The 24,597-nt window shown below is 42.4% G+C and overlaps 1 protein-coding gene across 1 annotated transcript in view; it reads right to left on the bottom strand.

Annotated features, from left to right (window-relative positions):
- Positions 1-24,597, bottom strand: part of ADAMTS19 (ADAM metallopeptidase with thrombospondin type 1 motif 19) — a 1,315,906-nt gene that overhangs the window by 984,484 nt on the left and 306,825 nt on the right. Inside the window, exons 5-6 of the mRNA XM_078675613.1 lie at positions 9,012-9,095; positions 2,371-2,532 (exon numbers count right to left, since the gene is read on the bottom strand). Coding sequence (XP_078531739.1) covers positions 2,371-2,532; positions 9,012-9,095 — 246 coding nt within the window. The remainder of the gene's footprint in view (positions 1-2,370; positions 2,533-9,011; positions 9,096-24,597) is intronic.

Below are 24,597 nucleotides of genomic sequence, written 5' to 3'. Positions count from 1 at the left end.
CCCTGTTTGGGACCGCCCCCTGCACCCAAAGACTCGATCAAAAGCTTGGGCATCTGGCTAGACAAGTCACTTGACTTTAAGCACCAGGCGACCAAACTATCCGCCACTTGCTTCGGCCTTCTAAGACTTCTCCGCAAAATCCTCCCCCTCCTACCTTTTCACACCAGACGGATAATGGTCCATGGTCTAATCCTGTTCCGCTTAGACTTTGGGAATGCCCTATATCTCGGGGCTCCGACGGCCACCCTAAACAAACTGCAGATAATCCAGAACTGTGCCGCTAGAACCCTCCTTCAAATCCCCCGACGAGTCTCGGTCAAATCCAGACTGAAGGACCTTCACTTGCTCCCAGTGAGGGCATGGATAGAATTTAAGACAATGTGCTTTGAGCATCAATCCTTCTGGGGAACAGGCCCCGCTATCAATCGTTCCCTGATAACCGCTTACCATCCCACCAGACAGCTCAGGTCAGGGTCCTCCTTCCTTGCCGTAATACCCAGGATCAAGAAAGCTAGATGTGGAGGCCGCTCATTCTCCCATAATCTGGCCAAGCTCTGGAATGCCCTCCCTCTCTCACTCAGATCAGAGTCCAAACTACTCACCTTTCGCAAACTCCTAAAAACCCTGCTCTTTAACAAACCAGAGTAGCTCTCATCGGCTCTGTCATAGGCGTGACTTCTGCAGCGCTCGGACGCCTAAGGGTAGCCAACGCGCTTTACAAATGGTCTTTTCATTTTATTTCATTCATTCATACTATAGAGTGTCTGGCTCCAACTATTTGCATTTGCAGATCTCAGGTTCTTTTTCACTCCATGTTTTGGCTATTTCATTTATTTTAAGGGCTCTCACCGCCATGAACGACCTTTGTAGTTACAGTTTTTTCAAATGTACGAGGTATAGTTTGGGGTTACTAGCTCATTTCAAGTTCACTCTCCATGGGATACTAGATAACTGCATAATTTTCTGTTCCCGACACCCAGTTTGATACTGAGTACACACTGTGCCAAGCAACATATCTGTTACTAAAATCAATGACCATTTTCAGTTGACCAACCTCTTTCAACCAAGATCAACAAAACTGTTTCAACTGTGAGGAATACATTAATTGAGCCTGAGATACCATTTTTGTCATCTCCCTCCAGCATCAAAGCAATCACGTTTTAAATCGATGAGATTTTTGCTGCAAGTTTTTGTAAAAACACAGCATTTTTAACAAATTTTTATAGCCATTAGATTTATACATGAACAATCACTCACTAGCGGTCAGATTCATCAATGTCCCGTTTTACGAGTCCTTAATAGCGATTATTAAGGAATCGCTATTAAAGACTCACAAAACGGGATTCATGTAGAAATCACAAAACAAATTGCGATTCCTACAGCTTCCTTATTTGCGATTAGCAAATTGCTAATTGCAAATAAGGAATAACTCCCCATTCATTCCTATGGGCCTAAAGGCCCATAGGAATGAATGGGGAGTTATTCCTTATTTGCGTTTAGCAAATTGCTAATTGCAAATAAGCAATAACTCCCCATTCATTCCTATGGGCCTAAAGGCCCATAGGAATGAATGGGGAGTCACACCTTATTTGCGATTAGCAATTTGCTAATCGCATATAAGGATGTGATTTCAAGGGTGCCAGGGGTGTCCAAAGGACACCCTGTAGCACCCCTGAAATGGAAATGTAGACTGATGTTGCGCACACACATGTCCAAAGGACATGTGTGTGTGTAACATACAACTTAGAAAAATGCACTAAAGTGCATTTTTCTAGGTTTTCGCCATTTACCACGAAGTCAGACTTCGCGGTAAATAGCGACCAAAAATTGCGAATTCGCAATTCTGAAATGGTTCATGAATTGCATTTAAGGAATCTCAAATAGAGATTCCTTAAATGCAATTCCTCGCAATATAGCGATTTCGCATTTTGCAATTTTTGCATTTGGGATGATGAATCCCAAATGCAAAAATTGCGCTCGCAAAGGACCAGATTCTCAGAATCTGGCCTTTTGCGAGCCGGATTAACTGCCATATTGGGACACCCGAGGCACTTGAAAGGAGTCACTATGAGCAGGCTAGAAGGTGTAAAACCGGTACACTCTTTCATTAGTAGTGACCAGGGGTGTAGCGCATTCCCCTGCAGCCTCTGTTAAGCAGAGAGGCTCCCAACCCCGCAGGGGGCGCCAAACCCACAAAGGGCCCTCATTCAGCCCAAGATCAATGAATATCTGTGATATATGAGAATCCTCAGAGCCCCTCATTACATTCTGCAGGTGGGGAGGGGGGGCATCATTTGGTGTTACGCCACTGGAAGTGGCTGATTGCCATTTAAATGGAGGGCATCCATCCGGTAAGCACCCAAATTAAACTTGCCTTGTTATGAGAATGGCTGCATCAGGTGATGACGCATCTTCCGACCGGCTTGTTGACATTTCAAAATGGACATCATTCCGTTTGCCATATTCTTCATGCTGCCATTTGCAAAAGCTCTCCAGCATTTTCTCTCCGTGATGTCCGATGTACATGTCCGCCTGAAAAGGAGATGTTTGTTTTGTCAGAGATTTTCACTTATGTTTCTAACCTTTTGATTGCCTTTTATTTCAGCACCAACTCCTATGTTTACACCAGAGGGGCTTAGCATTATAAACAAGTTATATAACCGGAGGTCAGTGTATATTATGTTAATCCATCACTGGCCTAAATAATCATTTAATGAAGCTCCGATTGTCAATCTCGATTAGCACGTATTTGGAGCACTAATAGAACTTTACTCATGAAAGGAACACATTTCTCATAAAACGGGCTTCTTCTCGAGGATGCAAAGATATCTAAACATACATTGCTCCCTTCTGGCAAAATGAAGGAATGTGCTTAAGAAGGAACACGTTTCCAGCAAAGTATATCAGCCAAGCACATTTACTGTCAAGTCTGTTTAACCAATCTGATATGTTAAATGAAAAAAATGTTTCGGACAGAACGAGCTGGGTAAAAAACAGAGCATGAACAACAGAGTACATAGCAAGAACACAATGGCAGCACGCAACCTGAGCTCAACCGTACCACAAACAGTGATAATAAAGTACACCGAAACCAGGACATTTGTTGGCTTTTATGCAATGAATGTTAGGATGATTATGCCTTGCCTTGTGATTTTAAACTTAGCTTTTGTTCAAAGACCAGCTGAGTCAATGCTTTATGTGTGTGGAGGAAGGTGGATGTTGCCTTAGTATTGTACTAGAGATCTGAGGGCATGGGTCAGCAATGTGTGCCTCTGAAAGTGATTTTAGAAGGGGCAAACAACAGGACACAGATAAAACGAGTGTGGCTGAGTACAAAGGGCAATTGTGAGGAGTGTGTTTGCGTGTGTGTGTGTGTATATATATATATATATATATGTCTTTTTTTTCACTGAAAAAGAACAAATGTTAACATTATAATTAGTTGAATATGACAGTAACAACATTAACCTTCTGAACTAAAATCAAACACTGAAAATCGAAAAAGTTATAGTTAGTAGAGCTTCTGGGATGGAGCCCCCCAGGGCCCAAAGAGCAAAGGCTGGGCATGGCCTGGTCATGGCACCCTGATGGGGCTTTGGATAAAGGGCCTGACTGCCCATCAAGCTTGGTGACCAACCCCTCACTACACACAGTGAAAGGCTGTGCGCATCTTAAGGTTGGCAGCCTGCTGGAGGTGTTGGCCTTAGGGCTCAGTGACAGGGGAAGTGTTGTGGGCAACCCCCCAATCCCCCCCCATTGTGCACGGTGAAAGCCAGAGCTAACTATAACTTGCGCCCCAGCCATGCGCTGCTTATGGCGTCACACATTACATCACTCATGACATGTTCTATGACATCATTTATGACATCTCAAATTACATCATTGATGACATCACTGATAACCTCATCAACGTTTCTTTTGTGTACATTACTCTATAAACCAGTACAGAATTAGAAGCCTCAAAGTAAGTACATAACAGCTCAGAATCATATGAAGCTTAGTTAATGCCATCACAAATACAACTCACTTATCTGTACAAAGCATGTGCTATGTGCAACATTGACCCTATACCATACACTTCATGGCTAGCCTAGTTCACGTTAACAATCAACCACAGATATATGGGAACTCCTCATTGCACACAGGGTTCAATATGTATACAACTGTTCAGACACAGCCTACTTCCCCATTTTATTTATTTATTCCATTTGTAAAGCACTTGGTTACACCAACGGTGTATCCCTGTGCTGAGACATCGGATCGTGGTTATGAGAAGTTATGTGTTCACTTGCTAACCTAGCAGGAGAAAGTATTCTACCTGGTAATTGCCGTTAGTCTGTTTTGGCAAATAGCCAGGTTTTTAATTGCTTGCGGGATCTGATTTCACATGGCTCTATTCTTAGGGCCATTGGTAGGGTATTCCATGTCTTTGCTGCCAGGTATCTGAAGGAGCGGGCCCTCACTCTTGCTCTGTGTATCCTTGGTACCTTCACTAGAGCTTTCCCCATGGATCTTAAATTTCGTCCTGGGGTATATTGGGTTAGCAGTGATTGAAGGTACCTTGGGCGGTTCTGTGTAATAATGCGATGGCAGTGGCATATTGCCTTAAACATAACTCTTTTTTCGATTGGCAGCCAGTGTAGTCCTACCAGTGCTTTCTTTGTGTTTTATTTTTTTGTTAGATTAAGTACCAACCGAGCAGCCGCGTTTTGTACTTTTTGTAGTTGGCAAATCCTGTCCTTGTAGCTCCAAGGTATAACACATTCTCATAGTCCAATGGGGAGGTTATTACTGCGTGTACGTTTGTTTTCCTTGCTGTAGCAGGGAGCAGATCAAGGATCTTTCTAAGTATTTTCATGGCCCCATAGCATTTACCGGCAATTTTCCGGATCTGCTTGTCGAAAGTCAGATTGTCAGCAAACCATATTCCAAGGTTTTTTACTTCTGCTTTTGGGGTGAGTAATTGGCCTAAAGATTCCGGCCGCCATGCCGATGACCAGATGGTTGGTGACTTGCCCACAATCATTACCTCCATTTTACTCCCATTTAGTTACTCAAGATACTCAACGTATGTTCCATAATTAATTTCCTACAATGAACAGTTTTTTTCTGTATCAAACCCCTCACAGTCACCAAACATACAATGAGCTATGAAGTTGATATGAATAGAAAAGTAGGTACTGTAAACAGTATTTACTCTATGGAGAGAGTTTGCTCTGTACCACACTGTTTGCAGATGGTGAAACTCTCATGAGCAATACCATAAAGTATTAAATCTAATATATATTCTCTAAGTAATATGATCAGAGAATCTGGATTTCATTAAAGACACGAGGGATAGCATTATGCATACATATTTTACTGCTACTACATGTGCAGCCATTTAAAGCAACTTGTAACCAAACCTAGAACTCTAGAATCAGAATCTAAATGACAGCCATTATAAACCCTAGCCCAGCAGCTATCTTCCTCTTTACAGCTGCTGTGAGGCCAAATCTGTTTACATAAAGAACTTAAATACAACCAATACAACTATAACTTCCAAATCTTCAATTTCTTTTCTTGAAGGTCAAACTTCAAAATATTCTACTGTGTTCTTGTATTCACTGCGATCCTGATAACAATACTATTCAATTAAATTGAAATAAATCAAATCCATAGCAACATTTTTAATTACTATAATAAATGCATATATCATGCTAAACTAACATAACTTCCCCCTCCTTCCATTCCTCTCTCTCTGGAAGGGAGGACAGGATACTGCTAGCCTCCATATCTTTAATGAAATCCAGATTCTCTCACCATATCACTCAGAGAATCTGAATTTCATGTCAAGACCAGAGGCTGTTATGTATGTTCAAAGCTGTGAATAGCAACAGACAACACATGCTCCAGGGGTTTCAAATAGAACCTAGAAAATAAATATTTTAGGCACATGCTGAAAGTCCCCTAGGGTACCCCCTCATACTGAATACATGAGAAATTAGGAACTACGTACATCATGGATATGGTGGCTGTCAAACCCCTGTTGTGTTGGGTGAAGATCTGGTCCAATTAGGAGGCAGGCTTTAACAGACTAGAAATCCAGGACTGCCTCTCACTTGATAAAGCGCTAAAAATCCCATGGTTAAAATACATCAAGGACACCTTCACTGCTTTAGACAGAGTAGATATGTTCTCTAGTTATGATATTGTGAAGCCACAGGATGAGAACATTATCAAAGAGTTGTTTTTTAAACATGCCGCGGCCCACCGAGAGGATAAGAAGCTTAGAAAACCCATGGTTAGAGTGCACATCCTAGTAAAGTCTGTGCAGGGCATGGAGCCTTGTTGATCTCTTTTAATAAGATAGATTTTTAATCACTCATTTTAGATGGAACCAACTTTACCATTTACAGCTTTGCCCGACATATAGAGGATATTGGTCCCTGTGGCTGCGACAATAGATCTATGCACTTCGTCTTTGCAAATATTTCTCACACTCCAGAAGAGTGTTCCTTAAAGGACTTTTAAAAGACCTGAGATTCAGGCACGCCCGTGTTGCACTATTGTTTTTACACTTTTTACCTAATGCTCCCACACTTTTCAGTGTCACTAACTTTTTAATATCTGCTTTAAGGTCAAGAAACACTAGAGGTGATTGAAGGTCATAAGACTAGTTGCGAGTTTGCACCTTGCTATGCTGCTGCAAATGTAATAAACTGTTAGTGATCATTGTGGACTATCTATGCTGTTCCTCTTTGTTTAGTAACTCCTGACCAGGGCTTGCTTGATTTTGTTTTATTGTTATAAATGTTATTTAGGTAGTTTAATGAAGCTAGGAACTTAGCCGTGATCAAAGACATAATAGACACCTTGCAAATTTGCACATTTGGTTGTTATGTACAAAAAACAACAACAACAATCCTATGAAAATTAAGACCTAACTAACACTACCCAGTGGTGACGGCCACTGGGTAATACACACACACACAAACACACAAACACATGTAGAGTTAAGAAAGTACATCTTTGCTATATTTTAGTAGACAACATAACTTACATGACAAGAGATGGAAAAAGTACAGATACAGGGAGCCAATTTGAAGGCTGATTCAAGCCAGATAGACTAGTTTATATTTGTTATTGGATTGCACTAATTATAGAAGAATCCCAGTTGTATCTTTAAATAATTGACAATTGTACCAGACAGATTTGCTGAATTAGAAATAAATAGAATTTAACAGCAAGCACAGGGTACCAGATTTCTGTTTGAACTGAGTAGTCATTAGAGCCCCATTGAATCCATTGTAATCAATTACATGTCATCATTACTATGGCAAAAAGAATACATTTTTCTTGAATAACTGGTAAATGTCAGGTAAAAAGTAATTGGACCGGCTAAAAATATGGACATAATGCAGGTACCGAAGGTTACTTCGAGAAAGGGCTGCATGCCATGAAATCAATTTATGCACTTCACTTACAGAGCATTTTCTGAGTGCATTGGATTCTCAACCGATAACTGACTTAAATAAAGATAATTTTTAAAAAACGAGAAACAGAATGTCTAATGCATATGTATTGTAGGTATCATAAAAGCAGGAATGTGAAGACGATGGTACGTCTTCCTGCAGAAGAAGGAACACCAGAAGCAAGTTGATCATCAGCAAACAAGACACAAGCAGTTACTCTCTGAAAGACCTAACAGACAGAGAGAACAATGGAAAAGTCTAGGTCCTAAAAAATGCAGCTAACGTATTAGGCACAAACATGAAAACTGCTGAGGCTCTATCTCGTTCACGTTGCGGTATTGTAATTGGTGGTCAGTATTTCCAGTTCTGCAACCAACTACACCTAGCTTTATTTAGCACCATATTCGTATCCCAATCTTATTTTATCCATTTACTATCAATTTAGTTTGAGGTTTGTGACTTTCAGTAAATAATAATAGGAACCCATTAGGCTCAAAGGGCACAATGGATCTAAGTGGGCAGCTAACTACATCACTCTCTTCTTAAATAGTGGACATAAAATGTAAGCAAAACGGTAACATAGAGCGCACAAAAAGGAGACTTTATAAGATACTGAAAAGCCTATTGGTACTGGCCACTAATGCAGGATGAGTAAGGCATGAGTATATTCAGAGCAAGTCACATTTATTACCTACACCAATCTTTGTAAATTGGGCAAAGTGTGTTTACTATAGGAAAAGATCGGCCAAAATCACACAGTTGAATGTGTGTAGTGCATACTCTTATATCCATATGGAAGCTAATGGCCTGTTCTGGTGTCTGGGCTATTATTTAGTAGACTTCAATACTATAAGGACAGCTTGATGGCTTTAAAATAGGATCTGGTACAATCACTCTTTTTCAGTGGTAACCCAGTACAATGGGTATCATTACAAGTAGGGATTGGCTATGTCAGCGACCATGTGACCTATTTACAGATCAAATATGGGCAGGGGAGGTCCTTTTCATGCATAGACAACGCAACACAAACATTTGTGATACATTGATAGCCTACCTTTGGAAAGCAGGGGTGCTTGCTAGGCAAGTGATGAATGAATAATGGCAATCCTCATAAAATGCATACTCGTATTGTGTATGATAAAGGTTTGTTAGCTGAAAATAACTTCATGACTGTTAACTGTAATGTCCCCCTTTGTGGTGATAGGTTCTTTTCTTTTCAGCCATTCAGCTACTGCTGACTAGAATTTATAACTAATTGACCCAGGAGATATTATAAACAGTACGTGAGAGGAATAAGGGAATATCAATGTTTAAAACAAACCTACAATTCGGCCAGAAAGGCCTACAGAAACCGCATCTGTGCAATAGGGGCATGTCAGATAATAAATTGCTGCATCACGATGAAGTAAAGAGATCTGTAAGCAGTTGAATTGATCGTTGTTGATGGTTATCAGACAAAAAACACACACTCCCAGAAGGCATCAGATTTTTTGTTAAACTCCACTTAGCAATCACATTCCCAGCAAAATACATCGAGAAAATAAAGTGCTTTCTTACCGGAGTCTCATGGAGAAGAACAAGCTTTGTTACACGCAGGTTAATTTGCACACCAAGACTTTTGTGCTGAAAAAGATTGAAAACCTAAAAATATAAAAAGACATATGAAGAGAAATATTTATTTTTATTATTCAAAGATTCTCACACACAAGTGGTTTGACTAATAAATAGTCAAAACAAATGGCATATCCATAGGAATATCTTAAAATATAGACTGTGAGGCGATGGTCGGTATGATAGCTAAGTTTAGAATGCTGACGGCTCTGGGGCTGATGGAAATAGAAAAGAAGGCCATTTTGACTAATTTGTATGTATATCTTTAAAAGGTTAAATCAATAATAATATTTCTAAAGCTCTAAAATGGTGGTGTCTGTCTTCCATACAATGAGTCGATATGTGTATAATGTTCATTTTCCTGATGATAGTTCAATTCGGGGTATTCAACCATGTAAATATACCGTACAGAACATTCATATTCCTACCATTACTGTGTTGCTTTACCTTAGTAGCACTAATCACAAGTTTTAACAACTTCCTAAATTGTGAGAGTAATTTTCCCTTTTTTCTTAGGCAAACCCACTGTCTCACGCTGTCAGTTTGTAATGCTTGCTAAACATACATTTCAACACTTTCAAACATATTTTTGAATGCTGCTAAAGCCACACATGTAATTGAATACTTTTGTAATACTTTATTTGCAGAGTTGTAGTTGTTAACAAGCAATGAATAATCTATTAGATCTAGTTTAATATGCTAATGCATGTAGAGAGAGCACATTAAAGTAAGACAAATTTAAGAAAAGAAAGTCAGTTCTTGTCCATTCGGGAGGAGGGATTGAAAATGTAGGCTTTTACTCGATATTACTTTAACCCCTTCGGTGCTGCGCACATTTTCACCCTGTGCGGGTGATTTAAATAGTGGGGGGGATTCGGACGCCCCCCGCCCGTCCTCCACACACGCCCACCGTGACACATGACGGCCGAAGCCGTCATGCACACCGAAGGGGTTAATATTCGATAATTGCTCTTGTGTTTTGTATATATGTATTTCATTAGGTATCTTAACTCATTTTATATGTAACATGTATATATGTATTTCATTAGATATTTGTAATTATTTTTATTACATATTGTATTGTATTGCGTGTTGCACTTTTAGAGTTATTCGACCAAAATAAAGACTATTGATGATGAAAAGTAAGTCAGTGTGTATACTGAAAGCTCTCTTGCCTTCAACATATTTCTGTTTTCGTTTCTTTATCAAAAAAATGTTGAGTAGCAAGGATGCCTTCATAAAAGCCCTTCTATAGTTTCTTTGAGACAGAAAAAAGGAAGGACCATAAAGAAGGTTCCCTTACTACCTGAGTTTCAAAGGAGATAGTAATGAAAACAGGACACTTTTGAAGGCAAGTGAGTCTTCAATTTAGACAACATTTCATTTCTAGGCAGGAACATAAAATAAAATATACTAATGTGAAGCAACCAGGAGGGAATATTGCTTGAAGATGGGGGTGGCAATTGGGGGCCGGGGACAAAGAGCAACATACATGAGAGAGGGGAGGGGTAGGATGGAGGAAGGAAAGAGAGGGGTGGTGGGTGTGAGAAAGTGCTGAGACACACAGAAAAGAAAGTGGGGTGGAAGGAGGAAACAAGAGGGCCGTGCAGGTGGATGAACGAGGAGTACACAATAGACAGAGGGAGGAACAGGAAAGAGGAAGGAGAGGACTGTTGGCTGGGAGAAATGAGGAGCAAAACAAATGAGAAATAGGGAGGGACAAGAGATTGGAAAGCGGAAACGGCGGGGCTGAGAGTCAAGGAGCTGACAGACTGGCCTATCACTCTGCAAGCTGTAGAAGGCACTGCATTGAAGGGAGAAATATACATACTAATAGCATCAGGTGAAAGCAAAATAATCCTCTTGGTTGAGGCAAGACAAGACTGACAAGATTTCAAACCAATGGCAGAACGTATCAGGTTACAAAAAAACAAAAGGTTGAATCCAAAGAGCAATGTGTGTCTTTATTGGCGACATTGGGTCTGTATGACAGTGGCACATTTAAAACCTAGACCTAAAACTCTTGTGTTTACAATAATATGCACCATATGACCTGCCATTCCTTGGAGTACAGATGAATGTTTTACCATCATATTAATGCAAACGTAGTCATTCACTGATACAGAAGAGACTAATGTTGACTGAAAATGTAAATTGAACTTTGTCAGGAAATAGAGTATACAGAGATATAGATGAGAAGCTGTCAATAATGAGGTTGTTTTCCAAATAGTAGTTCCAAATGACATCATATACAACGCGGGTATGGGTCGAGTTATCTGTGTCACATGGAATGGCAAGAAATGCAATTTCTCCATCAATACCCTTGCTAAATTCTTCTCTGGCATAATAGGGTCTCTTGGTCCGAAACTTCTTTCTCTGATCATTCTTGGTGACTTTAATATCTGATATGGCCTCCCTGACTTTAGTGCTGGAAAATTGATCATCCTTTCTCTGGCAGCCAAGATTTCATCAGAACACTTCCTAAACCCACTCGTTCAGCATAACATGCTGAACATGGTATTATTGTTGATCTTTCTAGTTCTAACGAGTGACCATCAAGCCATCCCCATTTCTAGCTGCACCCTGTAGTGAACTGCTTTGCCAATGGTGACTCGGCATTGTGACCTCAGCATCATACTGGACTCGTCACTCACCATGAACCATCAGATCAACGCTGTCTCTTCAACATGCTTCCACTCTCTTTGACTGCTTTGAAAGACCTTCAGATGGATCCTCACTGAGGACAGAAAAAAGGTCACCCACGCACTCATCAGCAGCAGACTCGACTACGGCAATGCACTCTATGCAGGAGTCATCCAGAAACTCCTAATGAAACAACAGAACGTTCTAAACGCCGCAGCCAGACCGGTCCTCAACATCCCCCACAACAGCCACAGCTCTGAACATCTGTGATAACTCCACTGATTCCCAGTCAACAGAAGATTCACGCTCAAGCTCCTCACACATGCCTACAAAGCCCTCCACGATGTCGGACCAGCATACCTGAACCACCACCTCCCAGTCCACGTCCACCAGATATCTTGTGTCCGCCGAACTGGCCATGTCACCGTACTTTGGATCTGCAAGACCAGGACCAGGTTTTCCCCTACACCTCAGAAAACTCTTTATTTCAAGAAGGCATATTTAACAACATGTCCTCAGTCCCAAAACCCCAAACAGTCTCCGTAAGACAGACCAGTGGTGTGTAAGCTAATTGAAATTTGGCTCCTATGAACCTCAATAAATGCTCTAAATTCACAAACGTCTGACTGATACCTGAGTCAGCTTTTGTCCCTGATGTGGGATTGAGTCATTTATTACTACTACCTTAGATGATCTCAAGATCCAAGTTGATGGGACTGGGTTATTGCCCTCATATTACTGGAATCATTAGCTACCTTTCAGGGTGTTCATTAGACCCCCATCTTCTTGGGCCTTTTTGATATTAGAATTCAAGACAATGGCCAGGACGGTACTCATTTTAATTCACAAATTTCCATATAACCATATAACTCTTCACCTTGTCCTTTGACCTCTGGAATCCAACAGTGCTCCATCAATACTCTAATCCTATAAAACAGCTCTTCTGTCTTGGCTCTCTCGTTATTACTGAGTCCAAAATATGTAGATTCTCTTCAAACTAGAAGAGCAGCGAAACACTGTCATCTCAGTACTTCTATTGTGTCTTGTCACTATTCATGAATGGATCAACAGAAGGAAGCTAAGGATCTATCAGCTCTGATTCAAGCTTTGCTTCAAGGTCATCTCTGAACAGTTATACATGTTTAACTTCCTACCATTATTAGAAATACTTATGGCATCTTCACTTTCCTCAAAACCACAAAGATCCTTAAATGTCATTAACATGTGAAGTACATTTAGAGATTCAGTAGCAAGGCTGTGCCGAAATAATATTAATGAAATGTGAAGACTTCTTTTTTGTACATGCACTCTCACAGATTGCACAAGCACTTTGTTTTGTTATTTCACCATCTATACCAAAGTCTATTGTTAATGAAGCAATGCTCTAACAACAATATATACTCCTTTTCTAGGAATCCCTTTGGATCCTATTTGTGCATATGTGAAGGCCTAGCATTGTTTGGGGAGACATTTGTTGAAAGTACATGAACCATAACAAAATCTAACAGAACAAAACTGTTGTTTGTACTGTAATAAACCCAGGTTCTCTGGACGAGAGGGTAATCCCACTAATTGTTTTATGCATGGAGAAGTGACCAACAGAAATATTGGGACACCATTAGAACTTACTTTGCAAAAATTACAAATGCTCAAGCTGAATATTTTGAGGAGAAAATTAATGGCGGCACTAATTCCCTGCGTGAAATGTGTTGCGTTGTGAAATCTCTCCTAGAACCTCCTTCAACTGGCCCCACTCCAGAAGCCTTTCCCGCCCAGTGTACTGACATGGCAAACTTGTTCCAGAGGAAAATTCAGACTATCTATGGCATGTTCAGATAAGCCCCCAATCAGACACTGGCGGCCTCGAGGAACACATGTATGCCAGTAACCTGATGAAAGTGGCTGCTTTTCCCTCTCTGACATTAGGTAGCATCCCTGACACCCTGAGCAAAATTTAATTGGGCTCTCCTAAAGATCCGGTACCTCACACATCCTATCTAGAGGAGCAAAGGTGGTTCTCCGTACCCTGCTCGAAATGGCAAATCTTTTGTTAACCAGGGGCCTTGTTTCGGTGGCGTGGAAACATGCCATTGTTAAAGTGCTCTTGAAAAACCAAACCTTGATTCCCACGATTTTGAAAACTATTGCCAAATTTCTCTCCTGCCTGGGATAAGCTAAATACGGGAAATACATATTAATCTTTAACTCTCTGAATTTTTGGAGAAATATGATCTTATGCATTCTACATAGACCAGAGTCTGTCCTTACCATGGCACAGACATCACACTTCTGACAGTGGCAGAATAAGTTAAAAAGCTCTTAGATTAGGGAGGTTTGGCAGTGATTATCCTCATTGATCTTATTTCTACTTTTGATAATGTTAGTCACAATATTCTTGCAGGCAGATTACAAGGTGCTGGAATTTACGGAACTGCCCTTGCCTGGCTCCTCTTTTTTGGAAGACAGGACCTTCCAGATATTTGAGGGGCATTGTACATCAGCCAGTCTACCCCTTAAATGTGGAGTACCGCAGGGCTCTTCGTTGAGCCCTACTCGGTTTAATCTATATATGAGACCTCTTGCTAACATCGTCCTCCCTTTTGGGATTTCAATTATGTCTTATCCGGATGATACGAAACTGGTCTTTTCCCTTTCCCAGAATCATAGTTCCACATCCCCCTCATTATACCCCTGTTCAGAGATGGTTGCCAAGTGGATACAATTAAATTAAGGTAAAACAAAACTAATGATCCTGGGCAACAGTCCCAATCCATCCTTTAATTTGTGCTGGCCAAGCTGCCTATGTCCCCCCTCCTCCCAACCCAAAAATCAGCCATAAAGAGCTTAACCATTTGGCTGGATAAATCTCTTAAATTTGACTCCCAAGCAGTAAAAGTTGCCTCTACTTACTACGATATACTGAGGTTCTTGCACAAAATGTTCCCTCCCCTTTACCTCAAAAAGGCTGGTAGTCCCGGCGCTTATTCTGTCTGGCCTGGACTGTGGCAATCCACTTCATTTGGGAGCACCAAACATCGAACTAAGCCGCTCAGATGCTGCACAACCTACCGAGACATCAACTGACCCGACAAGCCCTATGCCTCCTCCACTGGCTGTCTGTGGATGAGAGGATTACATTTAAATCACTCTGCATTGCAATAGGGCAATTTGTCATAAAAGGCCTTGGATCACGCGCTCACTGATATCCTTCTACACACCTGGGGGATCATTGTGCTCTTCTAACACCTATTTGGCTAATATCCCTGTCATTAAGAAAGAAAAGCATAGAGGGCGTGCGTATTCATATAATGCAACAAAACTGTGGAACAGCCTCCCTTATTCTCTTTGATCACTCAAAAAGGAACTTTGTTTTCAGAAATCACTGAAAACCTGGGTTTTCCAAAATCGGTCTCTGTAAATTCCTCTTAATTTTCTCTGCTGCACAGCCAGCACTGGGATGCCTATGGGTAGCTATGCGCTATACGAGTGCTCTCAGAATAGACTAAAACTGATTGTATCAATATAAATACGTGTTCTGTGACAAAACACCAACTTGATATCTGGGACTTCATCAACATCCACTGCCCTGACTCACTGCAACTTTTCCTGTTCTCCTCTTTTTATCTGAAGCCTAGCTTAGGGCCTAATTTAAATCTTGATCTGGTCCCATTATCACTTTTTCAATGGTTTCACTGCCCACTTATTTGGTGGTCTGCCCGCTCAATTTAGATGTTAGAGGGTCCATGGACGAAAGACCGATGGCACCATAGGCAAAAGCAGGTGTTGAAGGGAGTCCAGGCAGGATTACCACCGGCATAATCACAATGTACCTTTCCCATTAGGACAACTCTGGCTGGGATATCTTATACTTCAGTTGGCAGACTCGAAGGAAATGAGGTACAAATGTGAAAAAAATTCTGTTTCCAACTTCCATTTCCATCTTGGACCCCATTACACAGGTCTGTCCTTTGCTGCTACAACTTCACCACAACACTAATCAACTCCATTGTTGCTGGGACCAAAGGTAAGTTTTGTACACATGTCTTACTATGAATCATATGTTAACATTTCCTTTAGCCTAGTGTATTTTCACTTTGCCCTCACATGCAAGTTTATTCTTATGTGTGATACATTAGTGTTCATTTTACAACTAATCAATGTAAAATTAACACGGCTGTATTGAAATGGATTTTTTTTGGTGGGTGTTGTGTTTGTGGTGCATGTGGGTGTACATTCATTAGTGTGTGTATCTTGCATGTGTGCTATGCTATATGCATAAAAAAAGGCATGACACATTACCTACATATATTTTTAAACCACACACAACCTACTTGTGAAGTGGCACATTATAAGTGTGGTACTTACCAGTTTCCACTCGTTCAGGGACTCACTCCGTCAGGAAACCGCCACTAGGAAAATGTCAGCACCGTGGGGAAATCTAAATTGGCTCAGCCCAAAGCTGCCGGCTTGACAGCGACAGAGTAATGTTAGCCAGCAATGGAGTCCGCCACGCTGCTGGAGGTGCGTCACTTATGCAACGGTAAATAGTCTATCGATGCAGATGACAGTTCAGCCAGCACACATGTAAATACAGCAGACGGGACTCCATCAGATCGACAGAGTACTTGTAGCCGCCACTAAGAAGGTACGATGGGAGTCCTGCCAAGATCTGAGTCAGGCCCTTAGTCTTTGATACAATTCTGACATTTCAATAGATAGTCAAGGCAATTACTCTGCACTAAGGCAGGACAGACCAAATAGATGAGGTATGGGACTGGCCACTACTATTCTTTCAATCAATCAATCAATCAATCAAAGCATTTATATAGCGTGCTACTCACGCGGAGGGTCTCAAGGCGCAGGGGGGCAGGGGGGGTTCGCTACTGCTCGAACAGCCAGGTCTTGAGCTGCTTCCTGAAGGCGAGGTGGTCTTGGGTAAGGCGGAGGCGGGTCGGAAGGGAGTTCCAAGTCTTGGCGGCCAGGTAGGAAAAGGACCTTCCTCCTGTGGTGGCTCTTCGGATGCGGGGGACGGCGGCGAGGGCGTGGCTGGACGATCGAAGCTGGCGTTTGGGAGCGTAGAAGTTGAGGCGGCTGTTGAGGTATCCTGGGCCTTGGTTGTGTAGGGCTTTGTGTGCGTGGGTGAGGAGCCGGAAGGTGATTCTCTTGTTGACCGGGAGCCAGTGCAGGTCTCTCAGGTGTCCGGAGATGTGGCTGCGGCGGGGGATGTCCAGGATGAGTCGTACTGAGGTGTTCTGGATCCGCTGGAGTCTCTTCTGGAGTTTGGCGGTGGTTCCGGCGTAGAGGGAGTTGCCGTAGTCCAGACGGCTGGTGACGAGGGCCTGGGTGACCGTCTTCCTGGTCTCGGAGGGGATCCATCGGAAGATCTTGCGTAGCATGCGCAGGATGTTGAAGCACGACGAGGAGACGGCGTTGACTTGTCTGGTCATGGAGAGGGAGGAGTCCAGGATGAAGCTCAGGTTGCGTGCGTGGTCTGTTGGTTTGGGTGCGCTGCCCAGGGCGGGGGGCCACCAGGAGTCGTCCCAGGCGGAGGGTGAGGATCCTAGGATGAGGACTTCCGTCTTGTCTGAGTTCAGTTTCAGGCGGCTTTCTACTCTCTAAAGCACCTAGCATCCAACTACTACACCTGCTAGACCACCTTATTTTCAAGATAGGGCTCAATACTAAATCTGTTCTTTAGGGGGGCAAATATTTACCACCTGTCATGCCTGCACAGTAGATTTTAACTGAAAGCTCCCTATTTTCTTAAAGCTGTGCATTTTTAGATTATAGGAGACATGAACACCCACCTTGAAGATCTGGAAGCAAGAGCCTCATTCTCTCATATTGATAATTTGCAAATGCTTGGCCTCTCCAAGTAAGTTATCAGCCCCACTGACAAAGCTGGCCATATTTTGAATCCTGTTTTTACAAATGTTTAAGGACTTCAATAACTGCTCCTCTACCTATAACTTGCTCTGATCTTCTTATTGGTCCATTTAGTATGTGTGCCGCTCTAGCACCTAGTGCACTCAACTCTTCTACTGACCCCAGTGTCTCTCAGGCCTGAAATATAGTCTCACAGCATAATTTAATTAGCCATCTGACTACCACTTCTACTTAACAAAGCAAAGACCTGTCACCCACTGCAAATCATTTTAACCAGTGGATTTCCAATGATTTAAACATCACTTCAGTCCACAAACTGTGAATTCTATTAAGAAGGCTTCATCTACTTTATGGACACCTAGGGGTTTAGGTCTCTTAAAACAATATTGTAAATATCTCAAACAGATATGAAGACAATCATATTCCAATTTTGACAAACTGACCTATAAATGTGCCATCTGGTGTATAATCCATTGGCATGTTTGACTTACTCTTCCTGCTTCCTTTGCAGATCATATCAGTAACAGCCACAGGGGTCAATGCTTAGCCCCACCCTCTTCAACATCTACATGGCCCCCTTCGCAGCCCTTGTACGACAACACGCCTCACATCGTATCCTACGCCGACGACACCCAGCTCATCCTTTCCCTCACCAAAGACCCCACCACTGCTAAACTTAACTTCCAGAATTCCTTTTAGAATCCAATGCTTTACTCAATCCTTCCCAATCTAGATTTCATATATCTAGCAGCATGAAAACAACCTTTCCATCTGCTATTGATGATCTTTGCCTTATCTTGTATCAGAGCAAGTCTACCACCCTGATCCTGCTTGATCTTTCAGCAGCATTTGATATGGTATTTCATGCTATCTTTCTTAACCACTTGGATAACACAGGCAACGTTCTGTGATCCCTTAATTAGCTTTGTCTACTCTTATTCAGCTTCTATGTAGCATTCCTCAAGGTTCATGTTTCATCCCAGGTCTTATTAATAATCTACATGTGACTGTTGCTGGTGATAGTCAAATCAATCCTTTCAATTTGACATTGTTTTCTATACTGCTGAAACCCAGATCATTGTCCCCATCTTGAACAACTTTGCAGACACCCATGCCAAATTCTGTTTATGCATTAACTTCTATGATCGACTGTATGAAATGTAATTGTTTAAATCAGACAAATGATATCATGGTATTATTATTTTGCAAACTAGCAACTACCTGGTCCTCTTCCTGGTGAACTATAAACCGAGACAGCACACCTACAACCAGCTAGTGGCGTCTCCTCCATATGGGCGTTTGCGCGTCACCCCCACTGCTTTCTCGCAGTGCTTGAAGCAGAAACATAAAATGGTAACAACTACCATTTTATGTTTTTGCTTCTCGCGCTGCGAGAAAGCAGAAGTTCCTGGTTGGGGGTGGGCAGTCGTGATCGAGGGCAGGGGGGGAGTGGCTTGCCCACTGTTGTGGGTACTGACTGTTTGGTCGGCCCCTGGAGCCGACCAAGCAGTCAGTACCCACAACCGTGAGTAAGCCACTCCCCCCCTGCCCTCCAGCGCGACCAATCACTCTCCCTTCTTCTCAATGCAGGAGAAAATGGTGCGGCTGGGCGCTCTCCCCTGCGCTCACCAAGTGATTGGAGGAGGCGGTGGGAGGCCGCCTTTCCTGATGACGAGGTCACGAGGAGAGCTGCAGGAATTGGCGCAGGACGGCGGGAGTCGGACCCATCCGTAAGCTGAGTAAGTACTTTTATTTATTTAATATTTTTATTTAATTAAACCCCTCCCGCCTCCCACCACCCGCCCCGCGACAACCCCATTTCCACCCCCGCCTGTAATGCCAGCCACGATTCGCTCTTATGTGCCCACAAATTAATTAGCCAAGAGGATCTGGTTGTAGGGAAGAAGTCGTATTAAATACCAAGCTAGAAAGAGTGGAAATGTGACCGCATGCCTTTTCCTGCATTGTGACTCAGAGATTTATGCCTGTGAAACCCAACCAGTGCTTACTCCCAAAATGTCTCAGTCAGGGAAGGGACTAACTCTAATTCCACAAAATGCAAGAAAACCGGAGAGATTACATGCTCGGCATACCTATATGAACGACGACCACAGTAATGGTCCCATCTCTTGTTGGCAAGGACGCAAGTACTTAAGAATCATTGATGAAGTTTCTCGATTATTCATCAATGGAGATAGACACCTCTTCTCCAATTATCCTCACTTTACTTTTACTGGGTGCATCTCCAACCTGTTGCCATATGCACAAACACATATGCTATTTTTACCATTGCCATTTATCAGAAAACTACTGCTAGAGAATCCACAGTCCTTTTTTGCCACTGAGCTAGTCCGCTGTCATGGACTGTGTGTGTGCTCCTGGGTGGGCATAGTCAGCAGGAGCTCTGAGATTTAATCTCCTTGCTCTGCTGCCACGTCACATCAAGGAATCTTTACCATCTCCATAAAACTGAAGGTGCTTCGTAAACAGCTGTTTTTTACTTTCTGCCAACTCAACTTTTTCATACAAGCCACAAATGTCACATGGAGTGGGAACACTTTACAGAGGGACATGTTTACAGATATGCTGGAACAATGAGATCTCCTCCTCCCAGCTGTGTCGCAATTTTTAAATTGGTAGTAATCCTTAAATTTTTGTTTTGTGATCTCTGATAATAAGTTGAAATTATTTCTGTTTTGCTAGAAAAACTAAGCGAAGGACGATAGTCATGTTATGCGTATTTAATTAACTGTGAAGACAGTCCTTAGCCCAAGTCCCAAGCTTCTTGTATTTTTCCGGTGCTGATATGTTTGCCAACAGTTCTGTGTTTGGTGAAAACCCCCCCATCTCATCTTGTTTTTGTAGTGTGGTCGGACGTTATTGTTATACAAGCAATGCAAACATAACCACCTGTTGGTTCTGTTCGGTTGCAGAAATGAGATACATCACCAGTGCTCACATTTTTGTCTACTTCCTCCGGGTGCAAAGCCATGTCCACAGTAACGCACCTAGTGCCAGTTATACCTCCTCTACAGATCTCTCTATAGGGATCCAGGGTGCAGACACTCCTAGTGTGTCTTTTGCCATTGTGCATTCTCAGGTTCTCCAGTTTAGTTTTACACTTGTCGAGGAATGGATGGTATTTCCCTGTGTCTCATAGGATGTAGCAACCTTTCTATTTGTTCTTGTGGGACTGCTATTAAATTCTAACAATTGTGTTGCATGCTGCAGTTTGACCAATAAGTATTGCAGTAGCAAACCACTTTTTTATAATGTATTTTTGTCATACTGGCAGTTCGGGCTGGACTGTTCCCATGGGGAGCAGCGTCAAGACTCATTTGCATATGGCTGGTTCTAACCTGGATTGGCGTTGAATGCAAAAAAAATGGATTTAACCGAGATCTGTGACTAGGGTGAATGTTTGATTTATTCAGCATGAAGACTGAAGGTGGGGAGCTGGTTTTTGGCGTGTTAAACATGTAATATTCCCCTGTGTTTGGTTTCCAGTTCCCTGGGTGAGGCAGGTATGCTCGTTAAACATGTGGGTGCTGCTGAGCTCATGTCCTGGACTGGAAAGCTCATGTTCAGGCTATTTTTCAGCACCTTGACCTTTTTTCATGTTTCCATATTGTCTCTTGTAGTCTTGCTACAGCACTGTGGCTAATAAAAAAAAATTCCGTTGATATTACTCAGCAATGCATTGTATCTCGAAGTCTCCTATGAAGCTCTGTGGTTATACTGAATAAGCAGCTACCTATGTTATATTACATTTGTAATAATGTAATAACCGCACTTTCACAATTGCTTAATTAACCTTCTTGCTTTCTCAAATTTGCTTGAAATGCACCATTTGTCCACTCTTTTTTCGAATTTTTCTTGGGGGAAGGTTGTTTGGGCTCGCTCTCTACGCTCGCTCGCCTCGATGCAGTCTGACAATAATTTTACGACTCACCACTTGCAAATGTCACCAGCCGCCACTACACCCAGCCACGGTTCTCAAAACTTTAGGAATCTTTTTGGGTCAGGATCTCACTATGACAGTCCAAGTCAATAACGGGTAAGCAACCAGCTTTCCATCATGAAAATGCTGAGGTTGTGTGTACATGGCTTCCCGTAGCAATGCAGAAAACTGTGGTACAATCATATTTTCATGGCCAATGGGAATGCCCTTTATCTAGGTATCTTTATCTGATGCGCCGGATCAAAATCATCCTAAACTTGCGGTCCATCTTGTTCTCAAATTCCCAGCCCACTCTTCTAACACCCCTCATATCAGCAATCTCCATTGGCTACTCATGCTCAAATGTGCCCTCTCCAAGATTCTGTTTTGCACAAATGGCTCAGCATAATATAGGTCAATTTCTTCTTAACAAGAACGACTCTTTCTACCACCCCACGCTCCTTCTGCCCTATGTCAACCTTAGCCTGTCTTCTATGCCTCATAATATTTGAAACAGAATTGGCAGGCTGCTGCTTCTGATATTTGGCTACTGGAAAACCCTCCCACTGTCCTTGCACCAACTCCTTATCTTCCCTCTTTACAAGAAAAAACTCAAAACCTCGCTCTTTACCAGAGCTGTCTAGATCTCTTTCCTTTAAGTGAGAGTTATCTCCCGGAAACCCCCTGAGTGAAGCACTAGCATTTTACAAATAAAAACATAAAATAAATAATACATAGTTTATTTGACAAATGCTAAGTGATCTAGAGAAATCGAGTGAAACGATTTGGCTAGAAGATAAAGAAGTAACTGGCTATACTAATGCCAGTACTTAGCCTTCAAAACATAGTGTAGTGTCTAATTTTACTTCAGACCTATCAACCGAGGATACGAGAGACAACGGTGGACCCAGAGCATTATGCCTAACAAAAGCCCATGTGAACACATCTAACATGGGCTTCGATTGGAATTCATAGAGCATATTATCAAGGCCATTATCGCCGCTTTATCGGCAGTTTCCTGCCGATAAAAGCGGCGATAATGTATCGCCTGTCCTTGATAATATGCCCCTTTGTCTTGTTTCATCACAGTATCGATGGACTTATACGTTGTCGCTTCGCCTGGTATTCCGTTTTGAATGCTGAAATTGATGGCATTTACATCGTTGTTCGTAGCTGCTAATATAGAATGTGCTCTGAGCCACTGATGATTTTTCTAATTCTGCGCCATATTCGAAAGATTATGAGGGCCCTGGGGGGCCGATATTTAACAAAGTTGTATTCTAGAAACCTTCGCGGGTGTGTACTCAACAACTTCCCAAAGTTTCATGGCGATCAAATAATTGTGTAGTAATGCATAAAGGACAAACAGACAGACAGACAGACATACATTTGTTTTCATATATATAGATGATGTTTCACTGTGCTGGCGTGGCTTTGTGGTTTCTTGAAACCAATATGCATAAGAAAGTCTGGAAGTCATGGATATGGGGATTTCAGAATCCAGTCACTATGAGGTAAGCCCCTGTCTGATATGTTCTAATTACAACCACCAACATTGCCTTTCCAGTTGTAGGGGGCGATTCTGAAGAGTTAGCCTTTCAAGCCTTTTCTGCAGTGCTGGTAATTTGTAAATTGAACTACTTGAGACTTACCTGTGCATGGACCTTCGACCAGGCCTAGCCCTTGAGGACATACTACTGTGCAGCTGGGGTTCTTACCCTTGATAACCTGATGCTTCTCTCCCTCTCGTGCTCTCTTTCTCTCTCTCTCTCCCTCTTGGCTTCACCTTCTTCTTGCATCACTGCATTGTGCTTGGTTGTCTTGTTTTCACAATCTATTTTTCATCTCTCTCATTTTTCCATTTTCTTTTGCACCTTTTTCCACTGATTCTGCTTTTTTGCATCTGTCCCCCTTGCTTTCACACACTTCTTTGCATCTCTTTGACTTTTTGCCAAAGTTTTTCTTTTGCATACTTTTCTATTGTTTTTGCCTTTTGCATTGTGCTGTCACCTGCTAATATGCATCACTTCTCCTTTTACTGCTGTTTGTCGTCTGCATTTATTTCTAATTTTGAATCATTTTTCTCCTATTTTGTCAATTTTTTTGCCCTGCTTGGACTTTTTTTCCTATTTTTTTGCATTGATGGTCGCCATCTTTTAGCCTTTTTCGCCCTCTCTCCTTATCTTTTGTTTCAGACCTTTGTGTGCTCTTTGCCCCTTCTGGGACCTTCCTACCTTTTCTTCTCATACTGTGTTCTCCTGCTTCGGTCTTACCCCCAGCCCCGGTCCCCACTCAGGCCTGCCCACCATCCCTGCCTTCCCACTCCCACACCTACATATTGGCAGATAGGGGCCAGACACGCTAAAAGCAAGCTTGTCACTGCCTGTTCACAGACAGCCCGCACCCAGTGCCAGGGGCCCGGTTTCTCCTCCCTCTAGCCATGGCCCCTAGTGCTATTGTTGCTACCGATCTTCACACCAGGAAAATGGAAACACCTTCCCATCTCGGTGGCCACGCCATACCCACTTGCAACAAAGGTGTGTTTTCCTGCACCACTTGTTGCTTCAGCTGAACTCTGCCTCCTCCCATGTCTCATGCAGCAGAGCACACTCACAAACATTCCTCAGACAACACCACCACAGACAACATAAACCGCACACTTAAGGGCTCCTTCTCAACACTTGCTCCCTCTTCAAGCTCACTGTTACTCTCTAAGACCTTATGAAAGACCTCTTCCTGGACCTCCTCTTCTTGACCGAAATCTGGCCCACCCTGACACTGGCCCCTAACATTGCTATGTCTGTCCTGCTTGGCTTCAAGATAACAAGGCAAGACACAACTGGCAAATCAAGAGGAGGCCTAGTCATCAAGAAAACATCAACTGCTCCACCACCTCCACGAATTCCAACATTCACCTGGAACAACTAGCCTTGATATTTAAAATCACCAATAGCAACTCCGTTGGCGGAGCCATCTCCTATCGACCACCAGACCCAATTGCCAATTTTGGAAACACCATCAAGGAACTCATCACCCCCTTGGTACTTAACTGCAGCTCTTTTA

The sequence above is a fragment of the Lissotriton helveticus genome, chromosome 2_1 (genome assembly GCF_964261635.1).
Source record: "Lissotriton helveticus chromosome 2_1, aLisHel1.1, whole genome shotgun sequence".
In the NCBI taxonomy this organism is placed as follows: Eukaryota; Metazoa; Chordata; class Amphibia; order Caudata; family Salamandridae; genus Lissotriton; species Lissotriton helveticus.
The sequence above is the reverse complement of the archived record's forward strand: the minus strand, read 5'-3'. Positions and strand labels throughout refer to the sequence as shown.